Below are 18,159 nucleotides of genomic sequence, written 5' to 3' on the forward strand. Positions count from 1 at the left end.
TATATATATATATATATATATATATATATATATATATATATATATATATATATATATATATATATAAAATAAAAAAAATAGATAGTATTTACATCTTCAACACATAAATTATTTCCCTAACATACTGTATGTGTAAGGCATAATAAGGTCTCTTTGAAAAAAAATTATAATAATAAGTGCCTCAGATGAAAGACGATACCGGCATACCGGGGGGTAAATGCTGCAGAGAAAGTGGAAATGCAGAGATGTCCAAAAAGAAGAGGAAAAAAAGAAAAACTAACAAAATGAACATTGTAATTCATGAGAACAATCTTCAGAAATGGCACAGAGTGGGGCGAGAGGAAAGCCCAGAACACCTCCAGGTAATGATGACATCTGCAGCGTTGTTTACATCAGAGGCCTAGGAATCTAGTAACTAGCAGGCAGGCAGGCAAGGAGGCAGGGAGGGATGTGTACTACGGGGTTAACTGCATTGACCATATTCACACGGTGGACATTTTGCTCTTATGTCACGCTCAGGATGAGATTCCTTTCCATCCTGATCCCCCACCTGGGCATGACATAAGAGCAAAATGGCTGACGTTTGAATATGGTGAACGGAGCGGTGTCCTCCAAGAAGTACAGTGAGGTCACATGATCATGAGGTCAGATGATGGGAGACGCCTTGCATTCCTGCCCCATAAGTCGATATACATAAGATCTCTAGGAACGACCCGAAACTCATCCTGTGTCGAGTCACCTTTGACCCCCCCCCCCCCCCCCCCCCCCCCCCTCCGTGCAGCATGTCTTGGAGCCTGCCGGCCCTGCCCTATGACTACAGTCCTGCGGTGACCAATCACTGCAGGGCGAGGTCGACGAACGAGGTCAAACTCTTCTTCACCAGATACGATTTGACGGATAAGGCCCTTGGAATTCACACTTGAAAAAAAAAAAAAAATAACTGTATCGTGAGAAAACAAATAAACAAACGCATAAGCAAATATAGCTTTCATTACACAAAAATATAGGCATCCTTTTTTTTTCTTTTTTTTTGATGATGATGAAATTCAGAGTATTGAGCTTACAATATGTGTGATAAAGAAATAATTGGCTGGCTCTGTCTGCTCAGAAGAAAGAGACTAAACCAAAACAAAAAATACAAGAGACGGTCAGTTCATATTTGTAGAGTCGGATAATTGCGCACACATCAAGTGTGGGGTGTAAATTAAGCCTCTTCAGTCTGCAGGACCATAAGAGTTTATATTAACACCACTCTCCCAACTCCAGTTCTGTTGAGCTGGCTTCAGTCTTTGGGTCACCCCCTGCTGTGTGTGTGTGTGTGTGTGTGTGTGTGTGTGTGTGTGTGTGTGTGTGTGTGTGTGTGTGTGTGTGTGTGTGTGTGTGTGTGTGTGTGTGTGTGTGTGTGTGTGTGTGTGTGTGTGTGTGTGTGTGTGTGTGTGTGTGTGTGTGTGTGTGTGTGTGTGTGTGTGTGTGTGTGTGTGTGTGTGTGTGTGTGTGTGTGTAGGTGTGTGTGTGTGTGTGTGTGTGTGTGTGTGTGTGTGTGTGTGTGCGCACGCACGTATACAAGAGTCTTGAGTATGTCATTCCAGTGAGTTTAAAAAGGTACAGTAGGTCATTGGTGCATTGATGGAGAGGTCCCGCCTACCCTGATGGGCTGTGGACAGGGAACCTGTCAGTCAGCCAGGATGACCTTGACGAAACTGGCCACGTCTGTGTCTTTGGAGTCATGCAGGATGAGGAAGGGATGTTGCTATAGAAACATCAATGAAAAGGAGAAAAATATATATGTATGGATAAAAGTGCACCTAAGGACAGAAGGATAAACACAGGGGGCTCCTGACATCTCTTCCTGTATAGAATTCCTGTGAAACCCATTTAAAAAGGTCCATTCTGCAATCCAGATGTAAACAAAACACTGAAGGCAGAATACGGGATGGACGGGCTGACAGTATGTGACAGTTAAGCATGAACTGTACTTGACCTTTGAGGCTTTTAACTCATTCCCGGCCAACCGCGTATATATACGTGTTTGCTCGCCAACCGGTCAGCGCCATAAACGTATATATACGTTTTTGGATTGTTATTTCTTTTATTCGATTTGTTTTATTCATTTCAGGCACATGGACCTCTGGGTTACCATAGGGAATCATTCTGAGATCGCTAGAGTGCAATACCGGCCGCATCCTGCTAGGTGGCAGTATCGCCCACCCTTTGAAACCTTTTTTTCACACGGTGTTACATTTACTTCCCTCCGGGCGCAGTATTTTGAGTCAGGCGGTTCACCCGATCACATTGAAACGCGTCCAATGCATGTGTTGTGCCGGATTATGTTGGGGACATGATGGACACCAATACTGGAAATCGCAATCAGACAATTGGAATATTATTTTTGGGATACCTCCTAGTAAAGGTAAGGAGTAAGGACTATATGACATCAATCCTACTTTGATCCAACCATGATTTCACATCGATCGCAACGATCATATGTAACGTACTCCAATACTCCAAAATGTATGCCATGGTTACGGGACTTCCGGTTTGAAAAGTGAGCAGCCTTTGAAAAAAGCTCCCGGTCGCAATTCAAAACAAACATGGAATAACATGATCTGAAAACGAAAAAAGTAAGCATTCAATGACAAAAGCGAGGAAGAACAAGTGGACATATGAGAAAACAAAAAAGACCCAAGAAGAAGAAAAGGAAATAACGAGGCCACGTGAAGAAATAACGAGACGACGTGAAGAAATGGCGCAGCTACAACAAGCCAACACGGAGATCCCCAGCTGGGCTGTGGAACTCGGAGCCAGTATTCGGGACATACAGGCAAGCATGCAAACTAGCGTGAAGGTAAACGAAGCGAACACGCAAAGCATACAGACAAGTATAGACAGACTCAGAGAAGAAGTAAAGAAAGGACAAGACGAACTCAAAGAAGAAATAAATAAGAGACTTGAGTCAATTGACGAAAAGTTGCTGAAACAGGAGAAAGACACGGTGGCATTGGAAGAGAGAACGGCCGAGACTGAAGAATGGAGTACAGATGTACAAAAGATTCTAATGGAGACTCTCGAGGAACAAGGGAAGATGAGAGAGAAGTTAACTGACTTGGAGGGGAGATCAAGAAGAAACAATATAAGAGTGTGGGGTCTGAAAGAAGGGCTAGAAGGAGCCTCGATGTCCAAATATATGGAAAGCCTAATACGAGAGAAACTGGACATGTCACTGTCAGAACACACCGATATGGGAATACAGAGGGCACATAGGATACAAGCACCGAGACCTCAGACGAATGGACCACCGAGAGCAGTCATAATTAACTTCCTGAGGTTTGAAGTCAAGGAGAACATTCTTAAGAGAGGCTGGCAGACGAAGATCGATGTGAATATCCTTTGACCACGACTATGCAGCGGAGGTGGCTGCAAAACGCTGAAGTTACGCGGAAATAAAAAAGATTCTAAAAGAAAAAGGGATTCGGTTCCAATCACCGATGACCGCTCTGAAAGTGTACTGGCAGGAAGGCATCAAAACCTACAGCAACGTACAAGAGGCAGCGAGGGACATACATCGGGATGGAGAGAGGACGCCGGGACGAAGAGAGGGGGGAAAACCCACATATACACCCACCCCGATGGAGACTGGAGAAGATGCGCAGGTGGAACAGAGTCGAGAAGAGGAGGACGGATGAAAGATGGGGATTGGAGATGATTCGAGACAGAGCAGCTGAGGAGAGTGACAGAGGGACATCGGAGAGAAGCACAGGAAGAGCGCGAGGGACCACGATACTTCAAAAGGAAACAAAAACATTTGACTAAGACCATGACTAAATGTGAAAGATGCATAGAAATACACACAACATAGAATAAGAGTAATTGTAAACATAAAAAAAAAAAAAAAAAAAGATAAGATAAAACTTAAACATGTGATACTGTGGACATGAAAATGACTGATTCTATGTCTCTGAAAATGACTGACAGAGAGAAAAACACACGTTGGACAGATTGTGTATGTGTATATGTGTATGTATATATATATATATATATATATATATATATATATATATTAGAGCTGAGCCGTTAACGGCGTTAACGTGCTGCGTTAACGCTATACTAGTATCGCGCGATAATATAATTAACGCATTAATCTAAAAAAATAAAAAATAAAAAAAATAAATCTACCTTTATTTACCCAGGGTAGGTTCGCTGAGCACAGATGTTCTTTTCCATTCACACCTGGGAGCTGCCCAGTACAACCACAGTTGACACCATTGGCCACTGAGCAACTCCACTGGAGCAGTTGATTCAAGCCATGTCACATAGTTCAAGTTTGAAATGATTCTTTCTGTTTTGCTCCTGAGAGTGTGCTAGATACTGTACTGTACTGGTAATATTATGTATTTGTGTTAACTTCTGAATAAAACAACTTATTAAACACAAGTACATCTTATTGAACATTATTTTGATATTTCATTACCAATTATCATAGCAAAACAGCTTTTTCAAACAGTCTGTAATGCATTTTGGAAACGGGAGATGGGCTCATGGTGTAATAGGCCACCTGGCCTGAGAAACATAAGGAGGAAAGAAAAAGTAAGGACTTACTTCTGGTCATTATTTGGGTAGAACACACATATTTTGAATGCCTTCGGCAGTTTTTTTTTTTTTTTTTTTAGTCATTTTAATCTAGATTAATCTAGATTAAATCCAGGATTGCAGATAGATTAATCTAGATTAAAATAATTAATCTATGCCCACCTCTAATATATATATATGTGTGTGTATGTGTGTATGTATGTATATATATATATATATATATATATATATATATATATATATATTTTTTTTTTTTTTTTTTTTTTAATCCATATTACCGGGAGCTCAAGGACAGGGCAGCACACAGACAATGCTGGACTTACATGATGAGCTTTCTTTTTTAGCCACTAGGGGGAGCCCTCTCAATAGGAGAGCCTTTTCTCCCCACCCCCCAGCAGGGGATAGAGGAAAGAAAATAAATACCTCTGACACCATGGAATTGTCAAACTTTGTGAATGTTGTAAATGTTTATTATAGTTCTTTGAATGTAAGTCGAGTAGAGTTAGCAGTGGCTACAACTACAAATATTATTTTATGTGACATGGGTAGAACGGGAGATCATTTCGAATGGAAAGATGACACAAATTAAAAGTATTAAGATGATGTCGCTGAATGTTAATGGAATGAATAATCCAATCAAAAGGAGTAAGGTGATGACGAAGCTTAGAAAAGAGGAGGCACAGGTTATTTTTCTACAAGAAACCCATCTAATACAACAAGAACATGAAAAACTGAAGAGATTCGGATACGAGAATATGTTTTATAGTTCTTTTAAACAGAACCTTAGGAGAGGAGTAGCTATATTGATTAAGAATGCAGTGAAGTTTGAATTGATTAAAGAAGTGAGAGATAAAGAGGGGAGATATGTAATGGCCAAGGGGAAAATGGAAGGCCAAATGGTAACATTAATGAATATATATGCACCCCCAGACAGTGAGAAATACCTATTTGAAACAATCTTTGATATTATAGCAATGGAAGGGGAAGGCGTTTTAATCTGTACAGGAGACTTCAACGTAGTATTGAATTACGACATGGACACGACAAGCACAAAGAGATGGAGAACACACATTAGCAAATATATGAATATACAAATGACAGAATTAGGAATCACGGATATATGGAGAGAAACACACACACTAGACAGGGAATACACACATTATTCACATCCACACACAACATATTCAAGGATAGATTACTTCCTCATGACAACAGGGGACAGATACAGAGTAGAAGATTGTAGAATAGGGGTAACAGACATATCAGATCACAGCGCAACATATCTGACAGTAAATCTGAAAAGTAGACGGAGAAACACAGTCTGGAGACTGAACATAGGGCTATTGAATAACAAAGGCTTAGTAGACGAAGTAAAAGAAGACATAATAAGATACAGAGAGGAAAATGATAACGGAGAGGTAGATCCAAACATTCTATGGGATGCAATGAAGGTAGTAATACAAGGAAAATTTATAGCAAAGGCAGCACTACTCAAGAGGGCCAGAATAGAGACATACCAGAACTTAGTAAAGAAACTGAAAGAATTAGAGAAAAAACACCAAAACTCAAAGAACCAAGAGACACTTAGGGAAGTAAAAGACGTTAGAGAAAAGATAAACAAAGAATTACTGACAGAAATTGAGAAAAAGGCTAGATATGTGAAACAGACATACTATGAAGGAGGAACGAGAGCGACCAGACTCTTAGCTAGACGAATCAGAATACAACAGAAACTAAATACAATACACACAATCAGGGCCGCCTGGGAGAAATGCGAGGCCCTGTGCGAGATTTAAACGCGAGCCCCCCCCCCCCCCCCAAAAGGTAAAAAAAAAGAGAGAGAGCGAGAGAGAGCTCCCGTTCTACAGTCAATATACAGTGTACAGAGAGAAAGAGAGAGAGAGAGAGAGAGAGAGAGAGAGACAAATTGGAAAGAAATTGAAATGCTATTTGGCCCTAAACAGAGAGTACACAGTGGCAGAATACCTGAGCACTGTGACTGAAGATCCTTGACTAGAGACTCAGCGAGCACAGCCTAGCCATCGAGAAAGGCCGCCATAGGCAGACTGTGTGTGTTAGAAAGAGAGAGAGAGAGAGAGAGAGCATGTGTGTTTGTGTGTTAGAGAGAGAGAGCATGTCTGTGTGTCGTGTGTGTGTGTGTGTTAGAGAGAGAGCATGTATGAGAGAGATAAGCAAAGATGAGCCCCTAAAGGAATTCAACTTTTAATGGAAGAACAAAACAGAAGGAAAAGATAACTTCACAAAGGCAACATGAATATACATAGATCCAAAAGGACAAAGATCAACACTTAAATCCAAAGAGAAGAGGGTCTATACCAGAGAAAACAAAGTAGCAAGGAGCCAATGGCCGACATCAGCTAAATAGGCTAACTGCAAATAGAGTAGCCAGGTACTGACACCAGGCCACACACAGCTTTGGCCAACGCTACCCAAGCTACACAAACGACCAAGACAATTCACACACAGCACATGTCGTATCTCCAAATGTTGTGAAGTAACATATGTTTTGCCTGGAAAAAAACATCGTTATTAACAAACATTCGAGAGGGGAAGGAAGGAAGAGTGGGGTAATGTCCAATGGACATCTTACCTGCACCAAGGAACGCAGGGCGAAAGGCCGCAACACAGGTCTCCACGTTGACGAAAGGCCTCTCGCTGGCGGGACAAAAAGAAGCTATGGCCGGAGCCTTGTCATGGTGCAGGCCCGACTACATCTTCTGTCAAAGATGATGTCGTAGTCAGAGTGCCAGGGCCTGCTATTCTCACGGCTAATGTCAATGGTCGTAGCACAAGCTAACAGCTAACTCTAGGCTAACTGATAGCATCAAGCTAACGTTCCCAGCCGAGCGAAAACGAGCAGCTAACGTCGTAGCTAAACAGCTAACTGGCTAACAGTTAGCTCAACCCGGCTATCGCTAACCATTAGCTAACGCAGAAGCAAGCTATGCGGCTACCACTGAAAAACTGTACAACGTGAGAAAAGCAATACAGGCCAACACTTCAGACAGCCGCTGTGTTTTCCTCTTCTCATACGAAGAGAGAGGGGAAAAAGAAGGCAATACACGTCCCACTACAGAGTGGTGTTTACCATAGCGGTGCCGGCAACAAGTCCCTCGCGGACTATAGCCGACTTGAGCATGGAGATATTCTCATAATGAAACACCAAGCTCACCTCCCTCGCACCAGGTGCTGACACCAGGCCACACACCGTTAGCTACTAGTACTACAACAGCTAGTCGGCCCGTTTGGCTCCCGAGAGAGAGAGAGAGAGAGAGAGAGAGAGAGAGAGAGAGAGAGAGAGAGAGAGAGAGAGAGAGAGAGAGAGAGAGAGAGAGAGAGAGAGAGAGATATCCACGGCGGGAATAGAATAGAGTGCATTAAAAACTCACCAAACGTCCAAGAGGATGGAGACAACCGCGTGGAGTTGACGAAGTTCATCTGCCGAACGACCGTCCTCTTCATCTTGGCATAACAATGCTGCACGCGCTGTCTCTAGGTTAGCTAACGCTAGTTAGCCTTTAGCTAAGCTAGCTACTAGCCGACATCATCATGGCTATATCCCGACTGAACCACACGTTAGCACTCAATATTATAACGTAGCTAAAGCTAACTAGCTGTCCCTGTCTTTAGCCGGGATGGCTAGCCTGACTGAACTGTCTAACATGCAACAACTTTCATCTTCAGTCCATCTGCCGAACGATGTCCTCTTCATCTTGGCTGGCATAACCTCCAATGCTGCACGCGCGAAATAGTCAGACGCTAGTGATGGGTCGGTCATGAGCGACTCGTTCATAAGAGCCGATTCATTGCCGTGAGCATGAGTCGAATCGCTCACGTCTGGCAATGAGTCGTTCACGCCCCCCCCCGCGGGAAGGGGGCCTCGCAAAATATAAAAAAAAAAAAAAAGAAAAAGGGGGGGGGGGGGTTTGTGCGAGGCCCCCCTTCCCGCGAGGCCCTGTGCGACCGCACTGCTCGCACACCCCCTGAGGCGGCCCTGCACACAATAAGAGACACAAACACAAACAGGTTACTAAGAGAACCAGCTGAAATAGAGAAGACATTTGTAGAATACTATAAGACACTATACACACAACCGAAAGCGGCAGGAAAAGAAGAGATAGAGACATTCTTAGAAAAATTCGATTTACCATCGATAGGAAAGGAACAGAACAAAATATTAAATGCAGAGATAACAGAACAGGAAGTGGGAAATGCGATCAGTAAAGCAAAGAACAATAAGTCACCAGGTAGCGACGGATTCCCTTCGGAATTTTACAAAACATTTAGACAGGAACTGAGGCCCATATTAGAGGCAGAATTTAGACACACAATGAAAAAAGGAACAATGCCACCCTCATGGAAAGAAGCCATAATTACTACGATTCCAAAGGAAGGGAAGGATAAGGAACTATGTAGTAGCTTCAGACCAGTGTCCATACTTAATGTAGATTACAAGATGTATACATCGATAATATCCAAAAGATTTGAGACATTTATGCCAGATATTATAGACGAAGACCAGACCGGATTCATTAAAGGAAGAAAAACACAGGACAACATAAGAAAGACAGTGCAGATAGTAGAGGAGATACAAAAAGAAGGAGGAAGTGCAGTACTAGTTAGCCTGGATGCAGAAAAAGCATTCGACAGTGTAAGCTGGATATTCCTATATAAATTATTAGAGAAATTTGGACTAGACAAAAACGCGATGAAAACAATTAGGGCATTATATCAAGAACCAACGGCAAGGATTAAAGTAAATGGCAACCTGACGGACCGGATCAAACTAGAGAGGGCTACAAGACAGGGCTGTTGTCTTTCGCCGACGCTCTTCGATATATTCATCGAACCACTGGCTCAACTAATTAGACAGACCGAGGACATCAAAGGGGTGGAGATAAGGGGAACAGAACATAAATTAGGACTGTTCGCAGATGAAGTGATAGTATATATGAGACAACCAGACACAAGCTTCCCGACACTGATGGATTTACTGACAGAATATGGATATTACTCAGGATATAGACTTAACGTAACAAAGACACAGACCTTAACATTGAACTACACCCCAACGACAGAGATCAAAGACAAATACAAGATTAAATGGGATATGGACAGGATCAGATACCTAGGAGTGAATATTACAAGAGGGGTGGAGGGACTATACGATGCAAACTATACACAGATTAATCAGAAAATCAAACGAGACCTAGAAAGATGGACAGTAATGCCTCTAGACTTTAGCTCAAGGATCGAAATTATAAAGATGAATATATTACCAAGGTTACTATACCTATTTCAGGCTCTACCTATATTAATACCACAAAGCCAGTTCAGGGAATGGAATAAACAGATATCAAGATTCATATGGGGGGGGGGGAAAGGCCATGGATAAGATATGTGACTCTACAATTACCAAAAGAGAAAGGAGGAATGGCAATACCTAGTTTAGAAGATTACTACTACGCAGCACAGCTGATAATAGTAACATGTTGGTGCAACGAGAACTATCAAGCCAAATGGAAAGACATAGAAACAAAAAATGAGGGACTCAAAGTGCAGGCACTAATAGGAGACAGGGAGCTATACAGAAGAAAGGAACAACTAATAGACCCAATTACCAAATTCACTATAAATATATGGAACAAGATAGTAAAGAAATACAAGCTAGAAAAAGAAACCAAGATACTGAGATGGATAACGCACAACAACAAATTTAAACCAGGGAAAGAAGATCATGGGTTCAAAAGATGGGAGAGGGGGGGCATAACAGCAATATGTACAATGACAGAAGGAGGGGAGATCCAGACTCTACAAAAATTGAAAGAAAGATTCGGACTAGAGAATAGCGACCACTTTAGATGGTCACTTTTTTTTTTTTTTTTATTTATTATTATTATTATTATTATTTTTTGTATTGTTTATCTCTTTTCTTTGTTTTTGTTTTGCTGTGTTTTTTTTCCTTTTCCCCTTTAGTGAATTTATTTTAGGTCAACTCGTCATTCGATTTTGATATACATTTTTTCTAATATCAGCTATATCTTTTAGTTCTTATCTATCGAATTGTATTGTACTGTCGTTTATAATTTCGACCGCCAATTGTATTATTGTATGTGGATGTTTTGTTTGTAAATCAAAAAACTGAAAATAAAAATTTAAGTATAAAAAAAAAAAAAATGTATGCCGTTGGTGACGATCAAAGCATCAAAAAACGAACCCCCCCCCCCCTTTCATGCATTCATGATGAAACATAATACCTATTATATACATTTGATTTGGAAATAGTAGCGTGTCAGGCGGCTGGGTGGCGTAGCGGAGATTGTGCTCGTCACCAATGCAAGAGACTCCGGTATCGAATCCCAGTCTCAGCATTGCCTTTGGCTTGGGCCAGCCGTCGTACAGGCTCATTTGGCAGAGTCAGCGGGTGGAAGTCGATGGGTGGGGATTGGACGTTGTGGACAGCGACCCCTACAGGTCGGTTGGGAGACGCCTGCACAGCAGAGACAGGAAGTGGCGAGGGTAGTGTGAGCCTCCCATGCGTTACACCTCGCCAATGAGAGTCCGTGCTGGCAGGCGAAAAGATGTGACAGGCTGCCTCCTCGTGTGCCGGAGGGAACACGTGATGTAAGGCTTCTATCCTCTCTACAACCGACCAGTGGGGGGCATAGTCGAGCAACGTTCAAGACAGGGGAGGGGAGAATTGGATACACGAAATTGGGATGGGAGAAAAATAGAAAATAAGGAGAAAAAGTGGATAAAAAAAAAGAGGAAATAGTAGCGTGTCCAGGCAAGAAACGCCAACGCTTATAGCAGAATTCATATAGCGCCCTATAACTCAGCTTTTCAGGAATTAGCCCGGATCACTCCTAAACTATACAATATTCACCACGGTATAACACGTGAACGTATACATGAAGAAATGTATCCTTTTTCACATGTTGAACGATGGATAGTTGATGTCAAATGAGCCATAGTATTGTCTCCATAGCTAGAATATAGATATAGCGCTGCAAACACCGCCACGCATCCCTATCTCTTAGAGCGGTGGCGCAGTAGGAACAAAGATGGCTAGACCCGCCGGCCCTGAAAGAGTTAAAGGGTTTGTTTACATCTGGAATGTCTGTAAACACTGAAATAAAAACAACACATTCTTAGAAAGCTTTCCATCTACAAGTCAAACTTGTTCAGGAAAGAAAACTTATGAATAGACCCAAGGTTTTGGTAAATCACATCCCAGATTGTGACTTTAAATCACATGTAAATTGTAAATTTTTCACATTGTATGCTACTAATGTTTACTCCTTAATCTGTTTATAAACAAACTTGAAACTTGTGAAACTTGTGTGCTGCATAGCCCTTCACAATGGCCTCTGTACAAGAATTGTGATTAAACACCATTATGATTTTAGTTTAATTGAGAAAGGATCCCATTTTCATATCAGGGGAGCTGACCGCAAGATATGGAAAGTCTGGATAAACATGCATGAGAAGCTGCTCAACCATTATTGTTTACATGCTGAAATACACACATCACAATCATGGAGGGTTAATTACTTGGTCAAGCCTGCCCTCTTGTGGCCAAGAGCAAGTACAACAGTCCACTGGACGTCAGACGCAACACGGACGCCGTTTCTACACCAGTCAAATCAAAATGCACTCTACTCAAATCTATAGCCATCTCATAGGAATCTACAAAACAAAAACAAATGAATCAAATAAAGCAAAATACAGACTAACCATTAATTCTGTGTAGGCTGGTCTCTCATTGGGCTTCTTTCTTAAGCTGTGAAGATGAACAGAATGTCAGACTAAATCAAACAACATAATGTCTATATGATTTAAATAGGCCCAAAACATAGATGTGAGGTGGCCCTGGGACGAGCTCGCGGGGAGCTGAGCGAGAGACCTGGACAGTGAGAGGCTTACCACTGGGAACTGAAGTCTACAAACTCTGGGGAGAAGCGGTCGGCAGGCAGCTGTGGAGAGGGCTCTTCCACCACCTGCTTGAGCTGCTGGAAGCGCGTTCCCCATGAGTCGTAGGGGAACTTCAGAATGGCCAGCTCAATCTACAAGGGACAGACAAAAAGACCAGGTTAAACGCACACGCAAGTCCCCCCCACTTCCTGCCGAGAGAACAGAATACAGCTATGTGGCGGGCATATGTCGTGACTTGTGATAGGTTCAATGTTTATCAATGCCTGCATCATTTGGAATGTTATTCAAATGGGGTGCAGTTATTCAAAACCCTTTGCAACAGAGTGATGGTGACTCACCATAGTGATTCCGAGGCTCCATATGTCTGACTTGACACTGTAGCCTTTCTGGTTGAGATCAGGGTTGATCCGCTCAGGCTGATGCAGGGGAAACAGAATGCGTCAGTTCTTATGCACAACACACCTCAGTGGCCCCTTTATTAGGTGCACTTCATAAAGTGGCCACTGAGTATGTAGTATACAGTACTGTGTGAAAGTCTTACCCGGAGTGCCATCTATCATTTCCAGATAGTTTTGCTGTTATTTGCCTAGTATTGGAGATATCTTCCGTAGAGATTTCTGCCGTCACTCCAGTACAATGAACATACCTCGTTTGTGAGCAGTTTCATGTAGAAACTATTTTCTCCTGAAGCACACACCCTTAATAATATATGGCGGTTGTACTTTAGAAGAAAATAGTTCCTACATGAAACTGCTCACAACAAGGTCTTTGGATTATCTTGAGTAACCGGGTCATGATTTCTGGAAAGACATTTTTTTTGCCTCTTTGAGCACCAGAGTGCCATTCAGCTCCACTGTATTGGGAGTGACAGCAGATATCTCCAAAACTAGACAAGTCACTGAATCATCTGGATAGATGGAGCACTCCAGGTAAAGAGGTGTGTTTGTTTGTTTTTTTTATTTTGGGTGAAGTGCCCATTTAAGGCTACAATATTTATCTGGGCAGCACATGTTTATTTGCTCAGAAATCGACTAAATAACAATAAATACAAATCAACATTAATACAATAAAAAACAAACAAGATTGCTTTCCAAAAAGTTATTGGTGTCTTTTGAAAGGACTAGAATACAGGTTTGGTTCCTAAACAACTCATCGAGGCACCAGAGTCATAATGTGTTGTTCTATGTAGCCTACATGGATCTGTTCAACTCCATCATTACGCTGAAACGGGCGTGGTGTGATTTCAGTGACTTTTTCCTGTACCATTTCTCCATCGACTTCTATTGTTTATTGTTTATTAGCAAAGGATCCCCATTAGCTGACGCCAAGACATCAACTAGTCTTCCTGGGGTCCGAAACAACATTAAAACATTACAACATCTACAATTAAAACATAATACACTTAAAACATAGCAAGATGTACAAACCGAGGAAACACAACAACATTAACACGCATACAAATTATATCTGAATATATAAAAATATAAGGTAACATAACATATTGCATTACCCAACATTATCATTATTATTGGCTCACATGTAAGATCTTAATTTCTTTTTGAAGCTTGCTACACCTCTTATGTCACGTATGTCACTTGGAAGACAATTCCATGTCCTGATAGCCCTATATAAAACCGTTCTTTGCATACGGGTTGATTTTGCATGGGGTAGAATAATAGTAGTTCTATAGTAAAATAGGACACAAATAATAAGTCACTCAAATGTTTACCTATGTGTATTTTCACTTGATAGTGACATGAGGGTGATGCTTTATATTGTCTTTGAACCTTCAGGGACAGGACTTTAATAACACCCAGACGTCAACTACATATCCTGCAGTGTGTATGAAATGGACTCAAACGGCGCCCATAAGTGAACCACATACTGCTCCGATTATATTCTGTCCACTGTAGACTAATCCCATTAAGTCCCATCCAATTGTATTGAGGGGTGCTGGTCTCTGCTTTATTAGCATATATCATGAATATATGAATGACCACAATTCATAAAGTCAATTAAACATTAGATTTCTCTCATATTTTGAGTGTAAAATCAAACAGTGGTGACCTTTTAAATTTTATAGCCTTTTTTGTTCATATTTAATGTTACCTCAAGTCAAGTCAAGTCAAGAGTTTTATTTGTCACGGCATACAAGTATACAATGAAATGCGGGTGGTCTTGCCCGCAACGATGTGCATTACAGTGGTACAACATATATAGAATCCAATAAAAAACAACATTGTGCAATAAACAGGTAACAGGTAACATGGTGTGACATCTCGGTATCTGTACATAGTTATTTACAGAGCATATAGGACATGCTAGGTAGCTTTAGTAGTGCAATACACTGTTCCTGTTGTTATACTAATTTAAAGTGGCCTTTCCTTTTGGCCATAAGTGTGCGTGTGTGCGGCATGAGTGTGTGCCCGCTCATGTTAAAGTGTTAAAGTGGCTGCTAGTGTGTGAGCGTGCACAGCGTGCGTGTCGTGTGTGTGCTCATGTGTGCTTGTGTGTGGATAGTTCAGTGTTCTGTGGCACTCAATGTTCATTGTTCAAGGCTCTGATGGCCTGGGGGAAGAAGCTGAGCCTAAGCCTCTCTGTCCTAGTAGCTGGGGTTCGCAGGTGTCTGCCTGACCTCAGCAGTTGGAACAGGCTGTTATTGGGGTGGTGGGGGTCTTTCATTATCCTGCAGGCTCTGGATTTGCACCTCTTGTTGTATAGAACGTGCAGGGGAGGTAGCGCAATACCCGTGGTACGCTCGGCTGAGCGCACCACTCTCTGTAGGGCCTTCTTGTCCTGTGCCGTGCTGTTTCCATACCAGGCAGTGATGTTTCCGGTCAAGATGCTCTCTACAGCTCCTGAGTAGAAGGACTGGAGTATCTTCCCCGATACTCTGAACTTCCTTAACTGTCTCAGGTGGTAGAGGCGCTGTTTCGCCTTCTTTACTACTGTGTCTATGTGTGTTGACCATTGAAGGGGACAAATACATTTTCACAGCACTGTATCTAGTCCCCAGACCATCTTATCTTCTGTCCTGCAAGGTCCTCTTGTCCTTGACCTGTGTGTGTCAGTATCTAGTGTGTCGACACGCCTCTGTGTCGCCAGGATAAAATTCCTTCCTGTACATTTTCTGTACTTAGTGAATTAAGTCATTGCGACTCCAGACTGGTCCTAAAAACCCCATCCACGTCATACCAGAGGCCTCTCCCTCTCCATTTCTACCCTCCCCACTTACCGCCATGTACCATGCACAGATGGTCTTGGCGACCGAGTCCACGAGGTGACCGCTGATGCCGAAGTCACCCATCTTCACCTGGCCCTGGGTGTTGATGAGAACGTTGGAGGGCTTCACATCTGCAGAGGGAAGTATGACGGTGGGGGAGAAAGATCAACAAGCAGAAATACTAATATCCTGCCATCGCAATGTCCTTTGCTTTGACAACAATCTGCAGCGACATGGGTGTTACCTCTGTGTATCACAGACAGGTTGCTGTGCAGGTGTTCTAATGCCTTGACAATCTGAGAGAAAAGAGGAGAGAGGTTGAGTTGTGGATAGATAGCAGAAGATAACAGATTAGATCAGACCGCTGTGACCCAGGACTGTGAAGATGAACAGTGGGATGAACAGTGGGATGAACAAGGACAAGTTTCAAGTTCAAGTTTCTTTATTAGTTGTCATACAAAAATACAGAATACTTTTATATGAAATGCTTTTTCCTGTTCTGCTCCTGAGAGTGTGCTAGATAAAAAATAAAATAGATAAGTAAAAAAATAGAAATAGAATATGACACACCGTGTCATATTATGCAACGCATTCTCTTGCATGGATTAAGACATTCTCTTGTCAGACCAGTCTAAATAAGACAAGTCTGTTGCATAAATATTAAGACAGATTTATTTTGAGACAGAAAAGTTAGTAACAACATTTATGGAAACATTATGTTATGTTCCTTTAGTTAACAACCTTTTGTTATTGATTTATAATGCAGTGCTTTGAGTGAAATGACAAGTAGATATCTTGGACTAAACCTTCTATATGGCAGTAACCATGCATTATATTGTGAGTACTTGTATGTGTTCATTCTCTCTCAGTCCATCTTCATGCAACTTGGTCTTATATGAAGTATCTGTGAGCCACCACTTGGGGCAGAGTGGAGAACTGCGAGTGAGTGAGTCGGTCCATGAGGTCGTTCACATCTAGAACTATGATACGGAAGAGGAGTCGTGAACGTACCGCTACAGTGATCTTGCCCAGGATGTCCTCAGGGATGGTGATGCCTTTTTCTATAACCTGCTTATAGAACTTGTCCAGAGACGTGTCCATCAGCTCCATGCAGATCCACACGTCACCCTGAGAACACAGGAGTCGAGCAACAAACGACCAGGAGGTGAGACGGACGACAGACACCCTCATGCAATGACTGTACAAAAACAGGTAATACTGGAAAACAAGGCATACGATTTAGAACCGCAACATGCATATGGTATCCAGAGATAGTGTGTTGTGGATCCACACCACAGCAGACGTGAGGCTTTAGTAGATCCCTTTCCATAAATGATCCAGAGCTGAACATATGTCGAGACTAAAAAGATACTTGTCTGGACACAACAGAACGTCTACCTGAGGTCCAGTGATTCTTTCATGGAGAAAACGTTGTCCAACAGAGAGATCGACAGGATTACAAATACCTAGTAAGGAACATGCCATGATGATGATGGCTGAAACCCTGGGTTTTGAAGGCTTTGTCAGCTTTTAACTCAAGTTAACCTGTCGGGTACGCTAGCTAGCAGGTTCGCTTTGGAGCACAAGTTGTCATAGGCTTGCACCTCATGGTACCAAAGCACCTCAAAGGCCCTAAAAACAAGGCTACAAACATCTCAAAACAAACTGGTCAGACTACTGCTGGGCCTTACTCCTAGAACCCACCCAGGCCATGTGAGCGGCGCGGCGTGTGAGCGGAGCGGGCGGTTTTGACGTGAGCGACGGAGTGGGTTTTAAAATGGGTCGGCGCGACGTCCGGAGCGAGAGTTCTCCTCCGCTCCAATCCACTCCGGGCCGCTCACAGTGGTTTAACACTGATGTAATATACATGTAGTACAATGCCAAAGCAACAGATGGCGATGTACAAACATGAAGGCCATTTTCAACCAATGAGAAGGGTGAACCGTCACTCACATCCTGTTAGAAAAAGTATATGACGCCATTGTTGTTGTCGTTAGCTTACATGCTAACGTTAATGGCAGCGACCATAGCATTGTGGCTAGGCTAGCTATCATCGCTTAGTAGAGCTATAAACAACGTTATTTAACATTGCAGAATGGGTACAATTACAATACGGCTCAATACAAACAATTGTTAAGGGGCCCAGGGGGTGTAGACTGTTGTAGTTTGGTCAAATCAAGCAAATTTACATCATGCTCCAAAAAAAAAAATAAATAAAAATCTGCAGAGCGATGTGGAGCGGGGAGCGCTCGATTCAAGGTGAGCGGTGAACGAGCGGAGAGCGACTTGGGGGCAGGGTCAACATGAGCGATTAGCGGAGTGGAACAAGCCGTCTAGAGCGAAGAGCGGATTTATCTTGCCTGCGCCGATCCGCTCACGGGCCCTGAACCCAC

General features: G+C 42.4%; 1 protein-coding gene across 1 annotated transcript in view; it reads right to left on the reverse strand.

The window, feature by feature from the left end:
• Positions 1 to 1,643: 1,643 nt before the first annotated feature.
• The window catches only part of LOC311240794 (dual specificity mitogen-activated protein kinase kinase 6-like), a 71,322-nt gene continuing 54,806 nt past the window's right edge, over positions 1,644 to 18,159 (reverse strand). Inside the window, exons 7-13 of the mRNA XM_084329378.1 lie at positions 16,778 to 16,894; positions 16,011 to 16,062; positions 15,779 to 15,897; positions 12,882 to 12,959; positions 12,535 to 12,674; positions 12,346 to 12,391; positions 1,644 to 1,750 (exon numbers count right to left, since the gene is read on the reverse strand). Coding sequence (XP_084185504.1) covers positions 1,673 to 1,750; positions 12,346 to 12,391; positions 12,535 to 12,674; positions 12,882 to 12,959; positions 15,779 to 15,897; positions 16,011 to 16,062; positions 16,778 to 16,894 — 630 coding nt within the window. The 3' untranslated portion in view covers positions 1,644 to 1,672. The remainder of the gene's footprint in view (positions 1,751 to 12,345; positions 12,392 to 12,534; positions 12,675 to 12,881; positions 12,960 to 15,778; positions 15,898 to 16,010; positions 16,063 to 16,777; positions 16,895 to 18,159) is intronic.

This window comes from Notolepis coatsorum (assembly GCF_963971535.1).
Source record: "Notolepis coatsorum genome assembly, chromosome: 14".
NCBI lineage: Eukaryota > Metazoa > Chordata > Actinopteri > Aulopiformes > Paralepididae > Notolepis > Notolepis coatsorum.